At 54.9% G+C, this 18,501-nt stretch overlaps 6 protein-coding genes across 6 annotated transcripts; 3 read left to right on the forward strand and 3 right to left on the reverse strand.

The window, feature by feature from the left end:
- Nucleotides 1–4,178: 4,178 nt before the first annotated feature.
- BX661DRAFT_183149 (Paf1-domain-containing protein) lies at nt 4,179–6,142 on the reverse strand. The gene is made up of 4 exons (XM_051536157.1): nt 5,853–6,142; nt 5,441–5,636; nt 4,790–5,265; nt 4,179–4,719 (listed from the first exon to the last, which is right to left on the reverse strand). Exons 1-4 carry the CDS (start codon nt 5,939–5,941, stop codon nt 4,248–4,250), a joined length of 1,233 nt encoding a protein of 410 aa, XP_051391538.1. The 5' UTR covers nt 5,942–6,142; the 3' UTR covers nt 4,179–4,247.
- Nucleotides 6,143–7,177: 1,035 nt separating this feature from the next.
- BX661DRAFT_171298 (uncharacterized protein) lies at nt 7,178–8,879 on the forward strand (the record flags this gene model as incomplete). The annotated part of the gene is made up of 4 exons (XM_051533692.1): nt 7,178–7,522; nt 7,554–8,431; nt 8,538–8,824; nt 8,863–8,879. 4 exons carry the CDS (start codon nt 7,178–7,180, stop codon nt 8,877–8,879), a joined length of 1,527 nt encoding a protein of 508 aa, XP_051391539.1.
- Nucleotides 8,880–9,556: 677 nt separating this feature from the next.
- On the forward strand, nt 9,557–12,376 carry BX661DRAFT_183153 (Oxysterol-binding protein-domain-containing protein). The gene has a single exon (XM_051536158.1). The coding sequence runs from the start codon at nt 9,823–9,825 to the stop codon at nt 12,319–12,321; it is 2,499 nt and encodes an 832-aa protein (XP_051391540.1). The 5' UTR covers nt 9,557–9,822; the 3' UTR covers nt 12,322–12,376.
- Nucleotides 12,377–12,428: 52 nt separating this feature from the next.
- Nucleotides 12,429–13,855, forward strand: BX661DRAFT_212750 (DnaJ domain-containing protein; the record flags this gene model as incomplete). The annotated part of the gene is made up of 2 exons (XM_051538735.1): nt 12,429–13,620; nt 13,838–13,855. The coding sequence occupies exons 1-2, from the start codon at nt 12,541–12,543 to the stop codon at nt 13,853–13,855; spliced, it is 1,098 nt and encodes a 365-aa protein (XP_051391541.1). The 5' UTR covers nt 12,429–12,540.
- Nucleotides 13,856–13,882: 27 nt separating this feature from the next.
- BX661DRAFT_183155 (Sec1-like protein) lies at nt 13,883–16,017 on the reverse strand (the record flags this gene model as incomplete). The annotated part of the gene is made up of 2 exons (XM_051536159.1): nt 15,553–16,017; nt 13,883–15,511 (listed from the first exon to the last, which is right to left on the reverse strand). Exons 1-2 carry the CDS (start codon nt 15,931–15,933, stop codon nt 13,886–13,888), a joined length of 2,007 nt encoding a protein of 668 aa, XP_051391542.1. The 5' UTR covers nt 15,934–16,017.
- Nucleotides 16,018–16,089: 72 nt separating this feature from the next.
- BX661DRAFT_183156 (uncharacterized protein) lies at nt 16,090–18,277 on the reverse strand. The gene is given in 5 exon segments (XM_051536160.1): nt 16,090–16,339; nt 16,363–17,203; nt 17,220–17,336; nt 17,369–17,738; nt 17,759–18,277. The coding sequence occupies 5 exon segments, from the start codon at nt 18,019–18,021 to the stop codon at nt 16,245–16,247; spliced, it is 1,686 nt and encodes a 561-aa protein (XP_051391543.1). The 5' UTR covers nt 18,022–18,277; the 3' UTR covers nt 16,090–16,244.
- Nucleotides 18,278–18,501: the final 224 nt, after the last annotated feature.

Here is an 18,501-nt window from a genome sequence, read left to right on the forward strand (position 1 = left end):
AGCCAGTCAAACCCGTTTAGGGCCACTTTGACACGCCAAAGCCAGACCCAGAGCCAGAGTGTGGGCCAGAGCTCGCGCTCTACACCGACTCAGTCGCCACGGGAATATTATCCGTCACCCCCACCCCTGCCTCCGGTTACTGCTTGGACCAAGTCCAATGGCAGGCCGCCAAGCCAACCTCAGTCACCAGTGTCTCCGAGTATGTCTCTTCCAAGGCCTCATCCTCCGTCTCTTCCTCGCAGGCCCCATCCTCTGTCTCCTCCTTCCAGTCTCATCCCTGTCTTCTCCCTGGCCTCCTCTTCAGGCGCTGCCTCGTCCTCCGTTGTCATCTCAGGCCAGACCACCACTTAAGGGTCCGCCTAGACCACCACTTCAGGCGCAAACCAGACCACCACTTCAGTCGCAGACCAGGCCCCCACTTCAGTCGAAAACCAGGCCCCCAATTCAGGACGCCCAGATTCCCACTCGGCCAAGTGCCGCAAGCCCAAAACCTGCCTCGTCCGCAGCCTCCAGCCCAAAATTTGCCCCGAACCCGACCACCGGAACACCACATGTGCAAGGGCAGATCCAGCCTCAGCTTCGGCCCCACCCTCATTTCAGCTCCCGCCGAAATCTGGGTCCCAGGTTGCGCAGCTGCAACCGCAATCGCAAATGCAGAATCAGCAGAAAACTACGTTGAGACAGTCGTCGCAGCAGCCGTCAGGGGCACTTTCACAGAATCAGCCGCAAGCACAACCGCAGCAGATCAGCGTCTCCAGCAGGCGCCGCAGCGCCAAGCGCAAAATACCCGGGTGGTGGCGGTAGTGGTGGTAAGAGCGCGGGCGGCGGCAGCGGGGGCGCAAGCAGTGGCAATGGCGATAGCAGACAGGGCCAGTCAGAGGAAAATGCGGTACCTTCAGAACCATCCGATAAAGAGAACACCCCGGCAAATGAACTAGATGTGCTGGCGACGATAAAGAAGATGACGATGATGATGACGATGACGACGAAGATGTAAGTAACACACCCGTTAATTCACGAAGTGCTATATCTAGGCGATTAGCCAGGAGGGCATCACTCTGTATCCGCTGGTGCTCTAAGATTATGCGTGCACTGCGAACCATCATGAATAAACGTTCCGATGCTGATAATAGCAGACACAAATGCTGAGAAATGTGTATTTAGATTTCGGCTATATATCAAGATGATTGATACGAGCGCACAACTAGATCAAAGCACGGCCAGCTAATTTGGCATGACACATTGCAATGAATATGTTGCATTTTTAACATTTTTTAGGAGTTTTGCGCGATTTGCCAGAAGGGCAACTTTACAAACGACAACCAGATTGTTTTTTGTGAAGGCAAGTGCGAATTGGGATTCCACCAGCAGTGCTACGGTATCAAGGAGATTCCGCCCGGGGACGAGCCCTGGTACTGCGACTGGTGCTCAACCGGGAATATATCCACCTACGGTAAAAACCTGTACTGCTGCCACTACAAAAGCGAAAAGACCGCGCGTACCCTGGTTGTCAAAGATGGCGCGTCTGAGCCGACATCCATGCACGTGCACGTTCAGTGCGCAGCGTGGATTCCTACCATCGACACAAGCCACATTCCATTCACGACGATAGTCCCGAAGCTCATTTCGCTCAAGGGCAAGAGGTGCTACTTTTGCGGATCTCCATATGGCTACCAGGTCTTGTGCACGCACGGCAAGGGCGACAAAGCGTGTATCAACACGTACCATCCGATGTGCGGCATGCGGTATGAGTTCTTGAAAGTGCCGACAGTCTACAATATCAAATACACGGACTTTCTGTGCCCTCGGCACGCTTCCAGTAGCGCCAATGCTGTCAAGCGCAAGCGTGATTCTGAGGATGAGGACGAACCAGCGGCCAAGATAGCCACGCGCAGGCAGTCCGCGTTGTCGTTCATTGCGTCACGCAATGGCAAGAACGAGGTGGCCGAGACAGAAAAGTCCGCGTCTTTGGGTCCCACACGGGAGGCCACGGTCAGTGTGAGCGAGGCACCGCTGCAGACGCCAGCAGAAAAGGTAGGCGGCTCTTCTGCAAAGGGGGGGACTGCGTCGTCTAAGCGCCATTTGCCATTGCGCCGCTCCAGCCGTTTGTCTGCCGATCAGTCCGAGGGTAAAAACAATGACGACACTGCAAGGACTGCAGAATTACTCAGTAAGAGATCAAGGCGCAATGTAGTAGGTCTCAATCCCAAACTCCCATCTCAAGCGATTCGCCCAAGTAGACGCTCTGCAAGGGTGACTATGCTTCTGCATGGCCGTGGACATGAGATGGCTAGGCTGGCATATCATCGCCGGACTCTTGATAGGGTAAAGAGCGAGCTTGGCCCCGAATGGAGTAACGGCAGAGTGGGGATGGCATTAACAATGGAGACGACGACAATAGTGGCGATGGCGGCAACAATGATTACTCCAGTGACGACAGCGATGATGAATTGCGGTTTGATAGTGTCTCCCGCTCGAACAGCCCTGAGAAACTTGGCAATATGGACGCCGGCAAGATGGTCATTGACAACCAGGAGGATACCCTTTTGGAGAGCGGTCGCATCGGTGGCGTACAGGCAGCCGGCACGCCATCAGCACCTATTTCGGTATCCAATTCGGCACCGGCACCGGCACCAGCATCGACAGCGATTACAGCGAACGGCAGCGCCGATAACTTGCTGGCGAGCACCATTGGGCTGTTGGCAGCTGCAGAAGCAACTCAACACCTGCCAATGATTCAACTGCTCAGAAGACGGCACCCTACCTTCTGTAAATTCTGCGCCTCAGGACAACTTGGGCGCATCGTCTGTGCCCACTACCCTGCCTGTCCCTACCCTGTCACGGAGCGCACCGCCAAACCAGACGGACAGGAATGTCAATCCCAAGAAATCTGCGACGCAAGGAAAGCGGGCGATCATTCGCGTTAGACCGTTTGTGTACAGCGCTAACTCGCCACGCGTAGGCCCCAGTCCATTAGATCTCCCCTTGTCCGCCGGATGCAGGCCATTCCCGCCAACCTCATCTGCAGTAGAGATGCTGCAAAAGGTGATTGACGGCCCGATAAGGCTGCCCGAGGAGCAAGTAGTCATGATCAAGGAGACCCACGAGATGCTGCGGAATCAGAACGAGCTGCTGAACACTGTTCACAATATGCTCAAAAACATGTCAACTAACTCACCTCAGCAAGCGCAGCAGATACGGCAGATTCAGCTGGCGCAGCAGACTCAGCAGGCGTTGTCGGCGATCAGCAGCCTGTCTGCGCTCGTCTCTAATAACTTAAATACCACAAGCGATGACAATGTGCCCCCATTGCCTATTGTTAATAGTGCTGCCGTAGTGCGAGGCTCGGTCAATGGGCACGCTGGCTCTGGAATACGCCTAGGCCGCCACCACAGACCATCAACAGCGCGACGGGTGCGATGTCGCACCAAGTACATCCGTCACCAACGCATACACCCCCTGAGCCCAACCAGGCTCATACAGGCAATGTGTTGATCGCGGCGCTGCACCAGATTCTAACGCGCCCATGCCACCCGCTAACAGGGCCAGACTGCTGCTGCCAAAACATATCGCTGGGATGCCAACAGCTAATTCTTTTTTGACCAATCCAGCTCGCCTAACGGTCTTGCGGCACAGCCTGTGACTGGGAGCAGGGTGGTAAATAGCCCGACGCCAAATGTTTTGGCGATTAATGGTCCGACGACAAGGATATCAGTCTCAAATGGCCCGGCAACAAGTAGCTCAGCTGCAAAAAGCCCAGCGACACCGGCTGCTACCATTTCTTCTGTCCCCTCGGTCACTTCAACCAAGCAAAATCCGACGAGGGAGACCGATGAACTGGATGCGATGAAGGACAACGTAATTTATTTGATCAGAAGCGTCAATGTGCCTCAGCTTCTGAGCGATATTCTGTCAAGAGCAGACATGCCCGCAACGGCAGCTAGTGCGGGCTCGGCGGGAGGAAGGATGTTGTCGCCACAGCTCAGGGTAATGCTCGCAGAACTCCGGCGGATCGGTGTCATTTCCAGGGACAACGTGGATGAGCACCTCAAGGTGATTGTGAACAGTCTGCGGGCGGCCAGATTGAACAAGTAGAGTGCTGTTGATGTTTTGAGATGTCATATCTACAAATATATCCTAGTTTCTTTTACAGAACGTCCATTTTTTCAGTTAACGAGTTGAAGCGTGTGTTGTATTCAATAATATTCAATAAAATACTTTAACATATAAAATGGATATAATCAAGTTTATTGCGACGAGGCCGAAGAGTACGAATGGGCGCGAGCGTGGTGGTTACGGCGGCCGCGTGAGTTGCGAGCACTCCGCCTGTTGTTATCATCGTCGCTGTCGAACACGTGATCGCCGCCAATATCAACATTCTCATCGGTATCCTCATTGCGGGCGACACCCGACGTATGGACGATCTCCTCCCGAATAACCTCGTGCAACTTGTTCATAGCAACAGCGCGCTCCTGGATTTCGTCCTCCGAGAAATCGCGCAGCTGCAGATCCAAGCTCGTGATACGCAGGGGGTCCTCCTGCTCCTCCATCTGGCGAACAGCCAAGGGCACACGGCGACGCTTGAGCATAACGCGGGCCTTAATGGGCACATACCGGGCCTGCGGCTCGTCGCCCTCTCTGTCAAACGTGAGCATGTACAGCTCTTGGCGCAAGGCAGTGGGGCGCACGGGCATATCATATTCGCGCGACTTCTCAAACCTATACTCCACGCCGTCATCCTCGGCGGCCACGGTGTAGCCAGCTCGATGCGCTGGCGGACGTTGCGCACGGTCGCTCGTCTTCGGGCAAGAAGCTCTCGATCCACTGCTCGTCCTCGCCCAGGTGGTTCTGGCGCATACGCGGGCGGAACAAAAGCGATTCCCTGGCCAGATCGCCCAACTGCTGGCGCTCTTCGGCTGACATCCGTGAGAAATCCTGCATGAACTCGGGCTCTGGACAGGTATCCAGGGTGAACACGGTGTAGAGGTTGGGCCACAGTGACGAGTCCGGGTACAGGGGCAGGGCTTCGACCGCGTGCACGTTGGGGTTTGTCGGGTGTCGCAGGTTACGTAGGAGCGCTTCTTGGCCGTCGGGCTGGTCGTCGTACTTGGCAAAGTACTGGAAGGACTCTTCAATGGCCCGTAGTTGGCCCTCCACTGAGTGATCAAAGGTGCGTTTGGTCGCGCCACTAGCGGTACGCGACAAGCCTGGGACCGAGGCTGCCGCTGTTGCCGCCGGTTTGGCGGCTCCCTGTGCGGCGGGTATCTGTGTAGCGGAAGTATCCACCGAGTCAGCCACAGCCATGGCGTTGAGCGTCGAGGGCAGATTCAGTAGAACTCGTCCTCCTTATCCAGCGGCTGCTGCTGTTCATTGACACCCTTGTCCTCATCAAAGGTGCCCAGGAGGCATGGGTCGATAGGCATGCCGTAGTCGCATCAACGTACATTGGGTAAGGGGTGGCCTCTTCGAGCGTCGTGTGGCGGTATTCTACGTAGTGGTGCAGGCGCGCCTGGCTGTATGAGCCCGCGTTGGGGTCGACGTAGGTCGGCGGAATCGGCAGGAGTTTTGGTGGAAATGGCACTTCGGGAAGTGGGTTGTGGTACCGTACCTTGCATATAAACTCCTTCCCTACCTGCCTAATTGTTCGCTTTTAATCGAATCGACCCAGGAAAAGAAAAGAAAAATAGCAAGTGGAAATGTGAAAGAGGTAGTTTGTTATTTTGTTGGTTAGTAAAGTGCGACTGAAGGTGGGCCCTCGATTCTGTGGTACACATTTAATATATACCGAGTATTAACTATCAGTAAAGATGTAGCAGGTTGTAAGGAGTTTAAGCTTGGGCTTGGTTATGTACTTTTTGTTATTATTGCCTCCGCCTCCACCTCCACTTGCGCTGTTGCTGTTGCCATTTGAGTGTCTTCCCGTGGGCGTCGGTGCGGCCATGTTTATTTTATTTTTGCAGTGCAAAAAAGTATTTGGTATTCCTCTATTAAACGCGTCTTCTGGTGCAGTAATTGAGTAAAAGGGTATGTTACAAGCGAAATGAGAATTTTTTAAGGTTGTTGATTGAGAAGCAGCAGAAAACAAAGAGGTACAGAAAATATGTTTAAATTGAATCGCGTTGAAATCTTTAACAAAAAAAAGAAGACAAAAGTATTGTCACAGCCAGAGACGCGAGTGCGTATATATAATTATATCTGATGTATTCAAGAAATAACCGCTTGCTAGGCCTGTCAGCGTGCCACGCCAGAAATGCTACTCCTGGCCAAACTCGCCGTTAACCTCTTGTGATCAGTTAATCCACATTTATATCTGATCAGTGGATGCGAGTGTATACCAGTATAAACACACTTACGTGCCAGCATGAGAGCCAAGGCATTTCGCCAAGCAAACACGGCAGGCTTTTTTTGGTGTGATGGAGTGTTTGGCACTTTGTGTGATTGACCAAAATCAAATCAAGGTTGCCCCTCAGGTTGGGAGTTTTTAGTTACAACGGGGATTGTGTTTACGCACTTACCTTTACATTTCGCTAATGAGGTAAGTGCGTTAACAGTGCATAAAAACACCTTTCGCCAGAGGTAGGAAAAAGGTAGCACATATGTGAACCATTCATAAGTATTTTTGGCAGCAGATTAAGGATGGCAAATAAAGTGCCATCAGGCAGACGGAAGTGCAATAATTGCAACATGGCCGCGATGCTGAACTTTCACATCATCCTCAACGCCCTGCTTACAGGCGACAGGCCCCCATTTTTTTGCGCAAAAAGGCACCGTTCGAGTCGCCGAGCCCGAGTCTATAGCGACGCCCGAGATCTTGCCCGACCCTTTGCCCAAGCCAAAGCCCAAGCCCAAGCTTCTCTTTGCAAGAAGCAGCAACTGAATAATATCGTCAACATAGTGGACTATTTATTGGCTCCAGTTTCTAAGCACGTGCTGGGCTGTTATGCAGCCTGAATGGAAAAGATGTTGATTTGCATGATATTTGAATTTTAAAATATTTGGTCTCATTATTTTCTTCAATATTCTGGCACATAGAAAAATGATTCACATAAACACACTCAAAAAAACAAGACAGCGCTTTGAACGCTGGACAGCGAACTCCCCTTTCATTAATTGGAAAAGCAAATATTTTTACTTTTCGAATCACTCCCAATTTAAATCTAAAAAAAATCCACAAATCATGAGCGACAACACGGCAGTTCCGGTAGTCCAAGTGCAGGCGCTCAAAGTGTCCGGCTCGCAAGTCGAACAGGACATCACCCCCTGGAAGGTCGAGGGCGCGATCGTCGACGGCGTGCAGCAGGCCATCGACTACGAGAAGCTGACGGCGTCGTTCGGCACCCGGATGATCACAGCCGAGCTGCTCGAGCGCTTCACAAAGGTCACCGGCCACGCCCCCCACCTGTACCTGCGCCGCGGAATCTTCTTCTCGCACCGCGACCTCGAGGGGATCCTCGACCGCCACGAGACCGGCAAGCCCTTCTACCTGTACACAGGACGCGGGCCGAGCCGCGGCCACATGCATGTGGCCATATGATGCCTTCATCTTCTGCAAGTGGCTGCAGGACGTCTTCGATGTGCCCCTTGTGGTGCAGCTGACGGACGATGAGAAGTTCCTGTTCAAGGACGGGCTGACGCTGGCGCAGACCCACGAGTACGCGATCAACACTGTGCGGGAGATCGCAGCCATCGGGTTCCAGCCTGAAAAGACCTTTATCTTTTCCAACCTCGACTACATGGGCGGCGCATTCTACCGCAATGTGCTCGAGATCTCGCGCAGCATCAACTACAACACGGCCAAGGCAGTGTTTGGCTTCGACGGCAGCACAAATATCGGCCGCATCCAGTTCCCCAGCGTGCAGGCTGCGCCTGCGCTGTGCTCGACGTTCCCGAGCATCTTTGGCGCGCGCAAGGATATCCCCTGCCTGATCCCCTGCGGAATCGACCAGGACCCGTACTTCCGCGTTACCCGTGATATCGCACAGAAGCTCAAGCACAAGAAGCCCGCACTCATCCACACGCGCTTCCTGCCTGCGCTGCAGGGCGCCACGTCTAAGATGAGCTCGTCCATTGATTCGTCGGCTATTTTCATGAGCGACACGCAGGCGCAGATCAAGAACAAGATCAACAGGTATGCCTTTTCCGGAGGCCAGACGTCGCTGGAGGAGCACCGCAGGCTGGGCGGCAATGTCGAGGTTGATGTGCCATTCCAGTACCTGCGGTACTTTGTTGAGGACGACCAGGAGATTGAGCTGCTCGCTGAGGGGTACACGAAGGGCGAGATCGCGTCGGGAGAGATGAAGGCCAGGTGCATCAAGGTGCTGCAGGAGTTTGTCAGTGACTTCCAGGCGTGCGAGAAGGCTGTCACTACCGAGCAGGTCAACCAGTTTATGGACCCCGATTTCCCCCGGCCCTTTGCCTCGCTGAGCAAAAAGTAAGGCTGTTTCATGCAATTTCTAACCGATCAATAGTTTTTTTTGGTCCAACTAAAGTGATATTTCAAACGAAAAAATAAAATGTATGATGATCCTGCTCTACAGTCTAGTCACAGCCTTTCGTGTTTTAGAAGGTCTGGGAGCTGGAGAACGCCTGGCACTGCTTGAGCATGTCCAGGTAGTACTGGCACGACGACATGTCGTTGCCGGTGCTCTCGAGGCAGCGAGTGAATGCCTTGGCGTCGGCGTCGCAGCTGCGAGCAAACTGGCTCTGTTGCTGCTGATCATAGGCGGACTGCTGGACGGGAGCCGCAGCAGGCTGGGCAGCGGCAGCATCGCTGCTACCACCAAAGAGACCACCGACAGCGTTGGCCTACAGTTAAAATCAAAAGGTAAGCAGAAGTAAATAAAATAAAATAAACCCAATTAGTCATCCAGCTATCATAGATGGAACACCATAGAACAAAATATTCTTTCAATTCTTACCATTGTGTGGCCGACGGCGGATCCGACAGCAACACCACCAGCAGTGGCAGCCATCTGGGCAAACATACCGGGCTGGCGAGGCTGAGCAACAGCAGCGGGCATAGGTGCAGGGGGAGCGTGGCGCACGGGCGCAGCCATCGTGTGTGCCTCTCTGCGAGGGGTTGAGGAACCGAAGGACGAGCGTCCAGAACGACCAGTGGAGCGAGCCATTTTAAATGCAGGTAGAATAAATAAAAAAGAGTTGAATTTAAAGAGTTGAAAGTGGAGAGAAAACAAAAACAAAAAGAACGATGTGATTAGGAGAGAAGAAGGCGAGAAGCAACAACAGCAAGAGGATGGGGGAGATTTTAAAGTTATAAAAAAAAGCAGAGGCCATAGGTGCCTCACAGATTTTAAGATTACGGCAAGGTTTCTTGGCGCTTACCAGTTTATTCGTGGAGAGAACACGGAAAATTCGGAAGCAAGAAAGTGCACTTATCATAGCTTATCCTGTGACTGAGCCACGCTGTAGATAGATTAGCGTATTTAATCCGGCACTCATAGGAACTAAATCGATTATTGCAGAGTGGCCTCGGCCGTCACACAAAACGACAGCCTCAAAAGAAGAGAAAACATGACGCCCCTGTGCCTTATTTACATCCCTTTTTTGCAAAGTGGAAATATAAAGTCTTTGATTTTGTGCTTATGTGGTTTTTTGCAAAGGCCCACTGTCTCTCCTTTATTTTTCACCTTTCGCCCATCCGCCATTATCCGCCATTTTCCTTAGCAAGAGCTCCTTTTCTCACCCACCACTTATTTTTAATTTTATTAGCTTGGACGCACATTTCATATTTTATATTTACATATTTTTGGACCTTTCAGAAACACGCTCGCACACATCGCATATACAAACACACAAACACAAATGGAAGAAGTAGAAATATTGCCGCGGGACTCGTACCTGCACACAGTAAACATAACGCAGGTGCCATGCACGCTGCAGTGGTGGTTCACGACCAAGCGCAAGAACATCGATTTTGGGCTATTCCGGCGCAAAGCCAACAGCTCCGGCGACGAGGGTGCGTCATTGGCAGGCTCGGTGTCAGAGACCACAGGCGGGGCAATGTCAATCGGGCGGCAGCGCGGCCTGAGCCACTTCAAGCTGCAGGACCGCGGCGCAGTGGAGCTGATGGCGCTGAAGCACTACGAGTCGTCCAAATCAACAATCAAGGGATCATGGCATGCGACCGAGCCTGGCGCCTACGTGCTGTACTTTGACAACTCGTTTTCGAAAAACACGTCCAAGCGCTTGTCCTTCTGCGTGGCAGTCAAGGAGGAGGAGGCGAAGGAGGAGACGAAGGTTGATTTCTCGGGCTGGCTGCTGAAGAAGAAGAGGAAGCGCATGCAGGGCTGGGCGCGCCGGTGGTTTGCCGTGCAGGGTGCGTGGCTGGTGTACTCGACGGCTGAGGGCGGCGTGCCCCGGGCCAAGGTCGACGTCACTGGCGCCGTGGTGTCGGCATCCAAGGACGACCGCAGCATCACAGTAGACGCTGACGAGGGATTCCTGCAGCTGCGCGCACAGACCCAGGAGGAGTACGAGGCGTGGGTGGCCGCACTCAAGCACGCCAAGGAGGGCGCCCTGGCCAGCAACAGCCTCGGCACCACGCTGCAGCAGGACCAGCTGTTGCCACGCGCCCGCACAGACGCTGGCGCCAAAACTGCCGCGTACCTGCACTCCGAGTTTGAGAACGCAGTGCAGCAGCTGCGCGGCATGCTCGGCGACCAGGAACTAGGCATTCTGCAGGCTGCCATTGACAGCGAGCGCGCGCTGCACTGCTTGGCAACCGGTGGAGAGGCGTATTCGGAGTCAATGTCTGCGTCGTGCGCCTCGTGGGTGTCCGAACCCGATGTGTTCTACGACACGAACGAGGTGCTCGAGCTGACCGAAAGCTGTGAGGACAATGTGGGTAAGCCCGCCGAGGCTGCCGTTGAAAACAACATCAACAGCAGCAGCAGCGATGACGACGACCGCTCATTCACGCGTGGCTCGGACACCTCGAGTCGCTCGAGTCGCCTGCGTAAGGACCTGATCCGCGATCCTGACTTTATCGAGGCCATGGTACGCAACAGCCTGCAGGTGAGCATAACCGAAAACGAGAGCGATAAAAAGCGTGCTGAGGCCGAAGCCGAGGTGGAGGAGGAAGCTAGTGATGCCAACACGGATCCGCAGCCGACAGCGACCATTGACAGCACGCGCATGCAGCTGGTCGGCTACGAGCCGCGCACGCGCCTGCCAGTTGAAAAGGTGCCAGCCACCATCAGCCTCATCTCGATCCTGCGCAAGAACGTCGGAAAGGACCTGTCGAGCATTGCCATGCCATTGGTCATAAACGAGCCCATCAATGCTCTGCAGGCACTCTGCGAGGAGCTCGTGTACCAGCGGCTTCTTCTGCAGGCCTCCGACAAGACTGACAGCCTCGATCGGCTGATGTACGTCGCGACATTTGCCATCAGCACGCTGTCGACCAAGAAGCCGCGCGCCGAGCGCAAGCCCTTTAACCCGCTGCTGGGTGAGACCTACGAGATGGTCGACCCAGCGCTGAATTTCCGCTTTGTGGCCGAGAAGGTCTCGCACCACCCGCCTATCATGGCTTGCTATGCCGACGCGCCTGCCTTCCGCTTCTGGCAGGATTCATCGGGCAAGAGCAAGTTCTGGGGCAAGTCCATGGAGATCGTGCAGACGTCCAGCGTGCACGTCGAGCTGCTCGCGCACGGCGACCACTTTACCTGGTCGAAGCCGTCGGCGCTGGTGCGCGGCCTTCTGGCTGGCGCGCGCTCGGTCGAGTTCACCGGCGAGATGGTCGTAACCAACCACGTCACTGGCGACCGCTGCGTGATTGTCTTGAAGGAGGGCGGCATGTTCTCGTCTTCCACCGATGAGGTCGAGTGCCGTCTGTACCGCGGCGGCAGCAACACGTGCGAGCGGGTTCTCCGCGGGTGCTGGTCCTCACACCTGCGCCATGAGCGGTCGCCCGGCCAGCACCCCGACACCCTGTGGGAAGTGGCCGCGCTGCCGCCAGACGCAGATCGTTACTACGGCTTTAGTTTCTACACCATGAAGCTCAACGAATTGCCTGACGCCCTGCGGCCTGTGCTCCCGCCTACGGATACAAGGCTGCGGCCCGACCAGCGCGCCTACGAGGAGGGCCGTGTGGACGAGGCCGAGGCCCTGAAGACTGAGCTCGAGGAGGCGCAGCGCGCAAGAAAGCGCCGCCGCGATGAGAATGAGGTGGATTGGGCTCCACAGTGGTTTGAGCTGCGCGATGACCCGCATAGCAATGAGGGCCGCTCGTGGCAGTACTCCGGTGGGTACTGGGCTGCCCGTGCGCGCCGCGCATTCCCGCAGACCGATCAGCTGTGGTGATCGAGATTTTCTAAATTTATTTAATTAAGCAACCAACAAAAAAATTTTATTGGCCTCCACTTGAGCACCATGACTGTTGAACTTGTTCCGTTGTTTTACTTCCCAACAAAACATGCCAGTGCTATAAGGCAGTTTGTAAAAAAAACAACTAGGCACTATTTTACTTTGTTCTTTTCTTATTCAATTTTCAATTGTTAATTTGTTATTTTATATATAAAAATGTGCGGCTCTTGCGAACACACCGTCAGCGACATTATCACCCTTTCGCCCGCGCCCGAGGCTGCCCAGACCAAGGTCCACGGCGGCTTCTCCGCGCCCATCAAGCGCAACGTCAGCACTGCCGGTGTCTACCTGCAGCACTACATCCGCAGCGACAACACATTTGTTGACCACCTGCACTCCCACGCTGATGAGGCTGCCACCGCCGCCGCTGCTGCCGTCAAGGATATTGATCTCGATGAGGGTGAGGACGAGGAGGAGAGCGAGGACCTCTTGGACCTTGACCCCAAGGAGTGGAAGGACCAGGACCACTACGCTGTCGTTGGCCTGTCCAAGCTGCGTTACCGCGCGACCCTTGATGACATTATTAAGGCGCACCGCAAGAAGGTTCTGCGTCACCACCCTGACAAGAAGGCTGCCCAGGGCCACCTCAACGATGACCGCTTCTTCAAGTGCATCCAGAAGGCATTCGAGATCCTGACTGACGTCACCAAGCGCCGCCAGTGGGACTCCGTCGACCCCAGCGTGTCTGATGCTGTGCCGTCGGCCAAGGACAAGGGCAACTTCTTTGCTACTTACGGACCCGTGTTCGAGCGCGAGTCGCGCTTCTCCAACGTGCAGCCCGTGCCCCAGCTCGGTGATGAGTCGACTCCTCGCGAGATTGTCGAGTCCTTCTACGAGTTCTGGTACGCCTTTGACTCGTGGCGCTCGTTCGAGTACCTCGACAAGGAGGACGTCGACGGCGGCAACAATCGCGACAACAAGCGGTGGATCGAGGGTAAGAACAAGAAGGAGCGCGCCAACCGCAAGAAGGAGGACATCCAGCGCCTGCGCACCATCGTCGATCAGGCCATCAAGATTGATCCTCGCATGATCATGTTCAAGGAGGAGGACAAGAACAAGCGCAATGCCAAGCGCAACGCCCGCGAGGAGGAGGAGCGCAAGGCCGCTGAGGCCAAGAAGCTGGCTGCTGAGGAGGCCAAAAAGCTTGCTGAGTCGCAGGCCGAGAAGGAGGAGGAGCTCAAGAAGCTGCGTCAGCAGAACCACAAGCAGCTGAAGAAGGAGCAGCGTGCCATCAAGGTTCTGTTCAAGAACGCCAACTATTTGCCGCCGGCCCCGCTGCCACTGTCGCCGAGATCACTACGGCCACCGAGAAGCTTGACAAGATCATTGCCGCCAAGATCGACCTCGACGTCCTGGTCGCCGCTCGCACTGAGATCGAGGCAGCCCTCGCCGCGGAAATGGCCTTGCTACCGTCGACGACATTGTGTCCAAGCTTTGAGCATGGTTTCTATAGAAATATTTTTCGAGTTGAGATTTTTTATCAAAAAAATTTATTTGGCATTTAACTCTGGTTTAGCCGGGACAGCTGCTGCAAAAAGCCATCAGCGTTGACAATGTCGGTCGATCCATATACAATGTGCTTGCGCGGCGTCGAGTGCTGCGCAAACTCCATCAGGTTCTGGTACTCGATGTAGTTGCCGCCGCCAATGACAAACACAATGGCCTCCTGCGACGCGCCCACGCCCGCGGTGTCTCCGGCGATGGCGCTTGACCCGGCAAGGTTGCCGCGGCGCGCCTGCTTCGGGTCGAAATGGATAAAGTCCTCGACAATCTTGGCTGCGCCTCCCTGGCCGCCAACAGAGCCGCTGACGACGCTGCCCACAGAGCCCATGCCGGCGGCGGCGGCGGACCGCAGCCCGATGCCCAACCCGCTGCCTCCCCCGCCTCCAGCTCCCGGCTTGCCGTTCATGGCCAGCTCGACAATGCGCGTGATGGGCAGCTGCTTGCGCGATGGCAAGAGGTTCCGCACGCCAGAAAAAATGCCGCCCAAACTGGTGCTATCCGTGAACCCGGCCAGGCGATTGCTGATAGACGAGAATTTGCCCAGCAAGTCGCTAGTCCCGGAACCATTGGCTGCTCCACCAGTGGGCGACGCGATGGACGAGTTCATCTTGTTGAGGCTGCGCAGCTTGTTAATGTACTCCAGCGGCGCCATGTCGCAGCCTGCAGCCCTCAAAGCCGCCTCGCACTCGTCCTTATCCGCCTGCTTCAGCCCGGACTCATTGGCCAGCATGTACAGGACATACAGGCGCAGCTTATCGCCCGCGCTCTTCTCTGCGTCATTGAGGGCCTCCAGGATAGACGCCTTGCTTTGCCGCCCGATCTGCTCCTCCATCTGGAACAAAACGTCCAGCTGCCTGTCCTTAATCTTGTCGAGCAAGGACGTGGCAATGTTCATGTGCATGTCGATGTTGGCCTTCCTGGCAGTCAGCTCGGGCAATGATGTGATTGCGCGCTGCAATTGCTTTGTGCTGGCGCCCATGTCCAGACCACCGACCTCGTCCAGCGAGCTGACTCCGCTCATGCGCGTGATCTCGTCCGCTTCGCGCTTGAATGCGCTCGACGCCTCGTCGATGCCAATGGCCACCTCAGGGAACGGCAGGGCGGCGTTGGCGGCCCAGAACGTATCGCTAACGTTCAAGTCGTAGGACCGCTTCCGCGATGTGCCCTTATCGTCCGTTTGCGTGACAGATATTTGATTCAGCTTGATATCGTAGATATCGTGGATCAAGCCCTGGTAGGTCCACGAGTGCATCAGCATGCTGCCCAGGTCGATGTCGCGGTCGAGAAGGACCAGGACGGGCCGCCTGCTCTGCGCCACAATGTCCTCGGAGCCGGCAGTGCCCTCGGTGAACAGGTTGTTGCGGCTGCTCAGGATATGGTCTCTGAGCTTGGCGTCCAGGCGCGCAGCCACCATTGCCGCAGCGTTTCCCTTAGGCGCACATATGGTGGGCACTGTCTTGAGCGTCAGAAGGGCCGAGAAGAGACCGTTGACTATGCGGTCAATAAGCGCGTTCATCGCGGTATCCATCATCGATGGGTTGTGTATGGCCTCGAAGGTGTTTGGGAAATGCAACGAAAACATGTTTTCCTCGGGACACAGAAAGTTCAAGTACTGGTCGTAGACCTGCGCAATTGGTGCGCCGTGCCCCTCGCTGTCGTCTGCACGGCGAGCTCCTCGAGCAGTGTGCGCGGCAGCTGCGAGGCGAAATTCACGTAGTATAGTTCGTACAGGTCCTTTGCAATGTCATCTGTGATGCGCTGGATGTTCTCGGCAAGCGGCTGGAGAAAGTATATGGCGGGGACATCAGGGATTGGTGAGCGCTGCGAGGAGAGCAGCATATGAACGGTTATGCCATTGTCCCGCAGGTCATTGACACGCAGCACCGTGGAGACGATGTCGCGGCAGAAATTGTCGAATACCAGCACCTTCCAGATTGGCGATGCTCCGCCAGAGTCGCTCTCGCCGGCGCCTGACGCTTGGGCATCGTCATTCAGATGGAGCATCCGAAGGAGCGCGCTGATTTGCTTTTGTCTGAGGCTTTCCATTGCTGCGAATTAATATAATATAAATTTTGTAAATGAATAAAAAAATGGAAATGGAAAGTTTAGGAGCAATAAAAAAGAGTGACGATGAGGTTTTTGCCCTCAAGTATTTGTACTGCTCCTAAAATCAAAGCGCCCATTTAATTTTAAAAAGCCGGCCTATTTAGCGCTAGCAGCGTTATAATGATCACGGTCTCCAACTTTCCAAATGAAACCGAAAAACGTTCCGCACCATAAAAAAAATAAAGTTGTAAAATTCAACACGTAGAAAAAATAAACAGTCTGCTGCACACCACATCCGCAATCCTCATCATTCACTGCATTGCATTCATCATCATCTTGTTGAGCAGCTCCGGGTGCTCCTGCATAAAGCGGTACTGTGCAGCGGTGGTCTCGCGGAAGGTGATCGCTGACACCATCTCCTCCTCAGACTTTGCCAGATCGACCGCCGGCGCAGCATGCTCAGGCTTTCCTCGAACATGCCCAGTTGCAGGTAGATCTGCGACAGCGCAGCCACGGCCAGCTCGCACTCGGGGTCAACCGAAAGCGCACACTTGATCAGATCCAGCGCCTTGGGCGTGTCGCCGGTCGACTGGAACATAGCAATGGCCTGGTTCACGTACGGCAGCGGGTTCTTTTTGTCCAACTCGACCGCGCGCTCGAACGCAGCGATGGCGCTCTCGGTGCCGCCCTGCTCGGCAAGCACCTCGCCGTAGTAGTTGTACAGGTCACTGCGCATCGGGAACCGCTGCATGGCCGTGCTGAAGGTCTCCATGGCATCCTCCATTTTGCCGATCTTGAACTGCACGACACCCAGCTGGATGCGCGGGTAGACAAAGTCGGGGTCCAGCTCGGCGGCGCGCTCATAGTCCTTGGCAGCCTCAGCAAACTCTTGCTTGAGGAACCGCACCTGGCCCTTCTGGAAGTACACCTCGGCGTTCTCGGGGTCCACAGACTGCGCCTTCTCAAGCAGCTGCGACACCGTGTCCAGGTCCTTCTTCTCGGTAAACAGGTTAGCCTTGCGCATATAGCTGCGCACATGCAAGGGGTCAATCTCCAACGCCTTGTCCAGGTCGGCGGCCGCCTGATCCAGGTTGCTCTGCAAGAAGTTGAACATACCGCGCACGCTGTAGATGTCGGCAGCGCTCTGTGCCGCATTGCTGCCATTGTTGGTAGCCTCGACAGCCTTCTCGATAGACTCGATAGCCTGCGAGTACTGTTGCAGCGCAATGAGGCTGAGCGCCTGGTTGTACAGCGCATCGGCCTCAGTGATCTGCTCGTCTCGCAACCACAGCCTCGTCACCGTTGCTCTTGAACGAGTTCAGGTAGCCACCGATGAATGAGTTCGAGGGCAACCGCGGCTTGCGCTTCTCCACGCGCTCGCGCGCCTCGGCCTCAGCCAGCTTCTTAGCACGCGCTCCGCCGAGCCAGCAGCCACATTGTTGTTAAAGTCCTCCATGATGCACGCCGTCGTGAAATCATACAGGGCGTCGCGGAACATCTCCGTGTTCTCATACGCCTGCGCGCGCCGCATCAGGGCCTTGACGTAACGAGGCTCATGCTTCAGCGCGCTGGTGCAGTCCTCGATGACCTTGGCGTGCTGATTGTCAGCCGCGTAGCATGCCGCACGGTTGGAGAAGAAGACTGGGTCCTCGTCGAACCGCAGGGCCTGCGTGTAGAACTCAATAGCCTTGGCGTAGCGCTTGGCCTGGAAGAACTTGTTGCCGCGGGACTTGAGCGACTGCGCGATCTTCTTCAGCTCGCCAGCGTCCAGCATGGCGAGCTGCTCATCGGTCATGTTCTCAGGGCTCTCTTCGCCGCCCTCGACCACGGCGGTGGCGCAGGCTTCTCAGTCAGCTTTTCCGTCGACTCGTCGTCGCCAGCTGCGTCTTCAGAGTCGCTGGCGGCCCTTGCGGCCTTCTTGGCCTTCTTGGCCTTGCGTTGCCGCTTTTTCTTGTCGTCCTTCTTGGAGGGTTCGTCAGCGCGCGACGAGTAGTACCACAGGGCCAGGCCCGCTGCGACGATTGGCGGGATAGAGGCGGCGGCGTAGAACTTCCAGCTGCGCTCATTGAGATTCAGCTTCTCCAGCATGGTTGCCGACTTATCCACTACAACTTCGACATCGTTTTGCGTGGTGTGTGAAAGGAGTGAAAGAAGTGAATGTACTATCCTTTTTTAATTCAATCTACACTTTCTAGAAAAGCAGATAGATTGGAGATAAAAGCAAGAGTGTTGAATTTTAAATAATGTAAACCAAGCCTTACTTGCAGAAAGAAAAGAAAAATGGAATGTTACAGAGCCAAGAATCGACAAGATAATAAAGCGAACACCGTAATTATTATTGGGGGAGTTTTGGACAAAGGCCTAGTTCCCCATTGCTGTCATTGATTTTACCCAATGAGGATCGAGCCGTCAGGCAGTAATAGCTTGCCTTAGTGTGAGGAAAAGGACAAAAACTATCCATTCTTGTTGCGCTTGAGGACGGCTTGGGCTTGGGCGCGGCATATAGATCAATTGCTAGTCTAGCAGGGCGTTTTATCATTTTTCTAGAGTCATAAATCAATGAATTGA

This window comes from Kickxella alabastrina (genome assembly GCF_025024165.1).
Source record: "Kickxella alabastrina strain RSA 675 chromosome Unknown BX661scaffold_12, whole genome shotgun sequence".
Lineage (NCBI taxonomy): Eukaryota > Fungi > Kickxellomycota > Kickxellomycetes > Kickxellales > Kickxellaceae > Kickxella > Kickxella alabastrina.

Excerpts from the sequence above, each read along its gene's own strand:
- BX661DRAFT_183149 (XM_051536157.1), bottom strand. The coding sequence starts at position 5,941 with ATGGCCGCACCGACGCCCACGGGAAGACACTCAAATGGCAACAGCAAC. Across the intron at positions 5,637-5,852 it reads GGAGGCAATAATAACAAAAA|GCAGGTAGGGAAGGAGTTTA; the intron begins GTACATAACCAA and ends GCGAACAATTAG. Across the intron at positions 4,720-4,789 it reads TTGCCCGAAGACGAGCGACC|GTTTGAGAAGTCGCGCGAAT; the intron begins GTGCGCAACGTC and ends CGTGGAGTATAG.
- BX661DRAFT_183153 (XM_051536158.1), top strand. The coding sequence starts at position 9,823 with ATGGAAGAAGTAGAAATATTGCCGCGGGACTCGTACCTGCACACAGTA.
- BX661DRAFT_183156 (XM_051536160.1), bottom strand. The coding sequence starts at position 18,021 with ATGCTGGAGAAGCTGAATCTCAATGAGCGCAGCTGGAAGTTCTACGCC. Across the intron at positions 17,337-17,368 it reads TGGAGGACTTTAACAACAAT|AAGCTGGCTGAGGCCGAGGC; the intron begins GTGGCTGCTGGC and ends GCGCGTGCTAAG.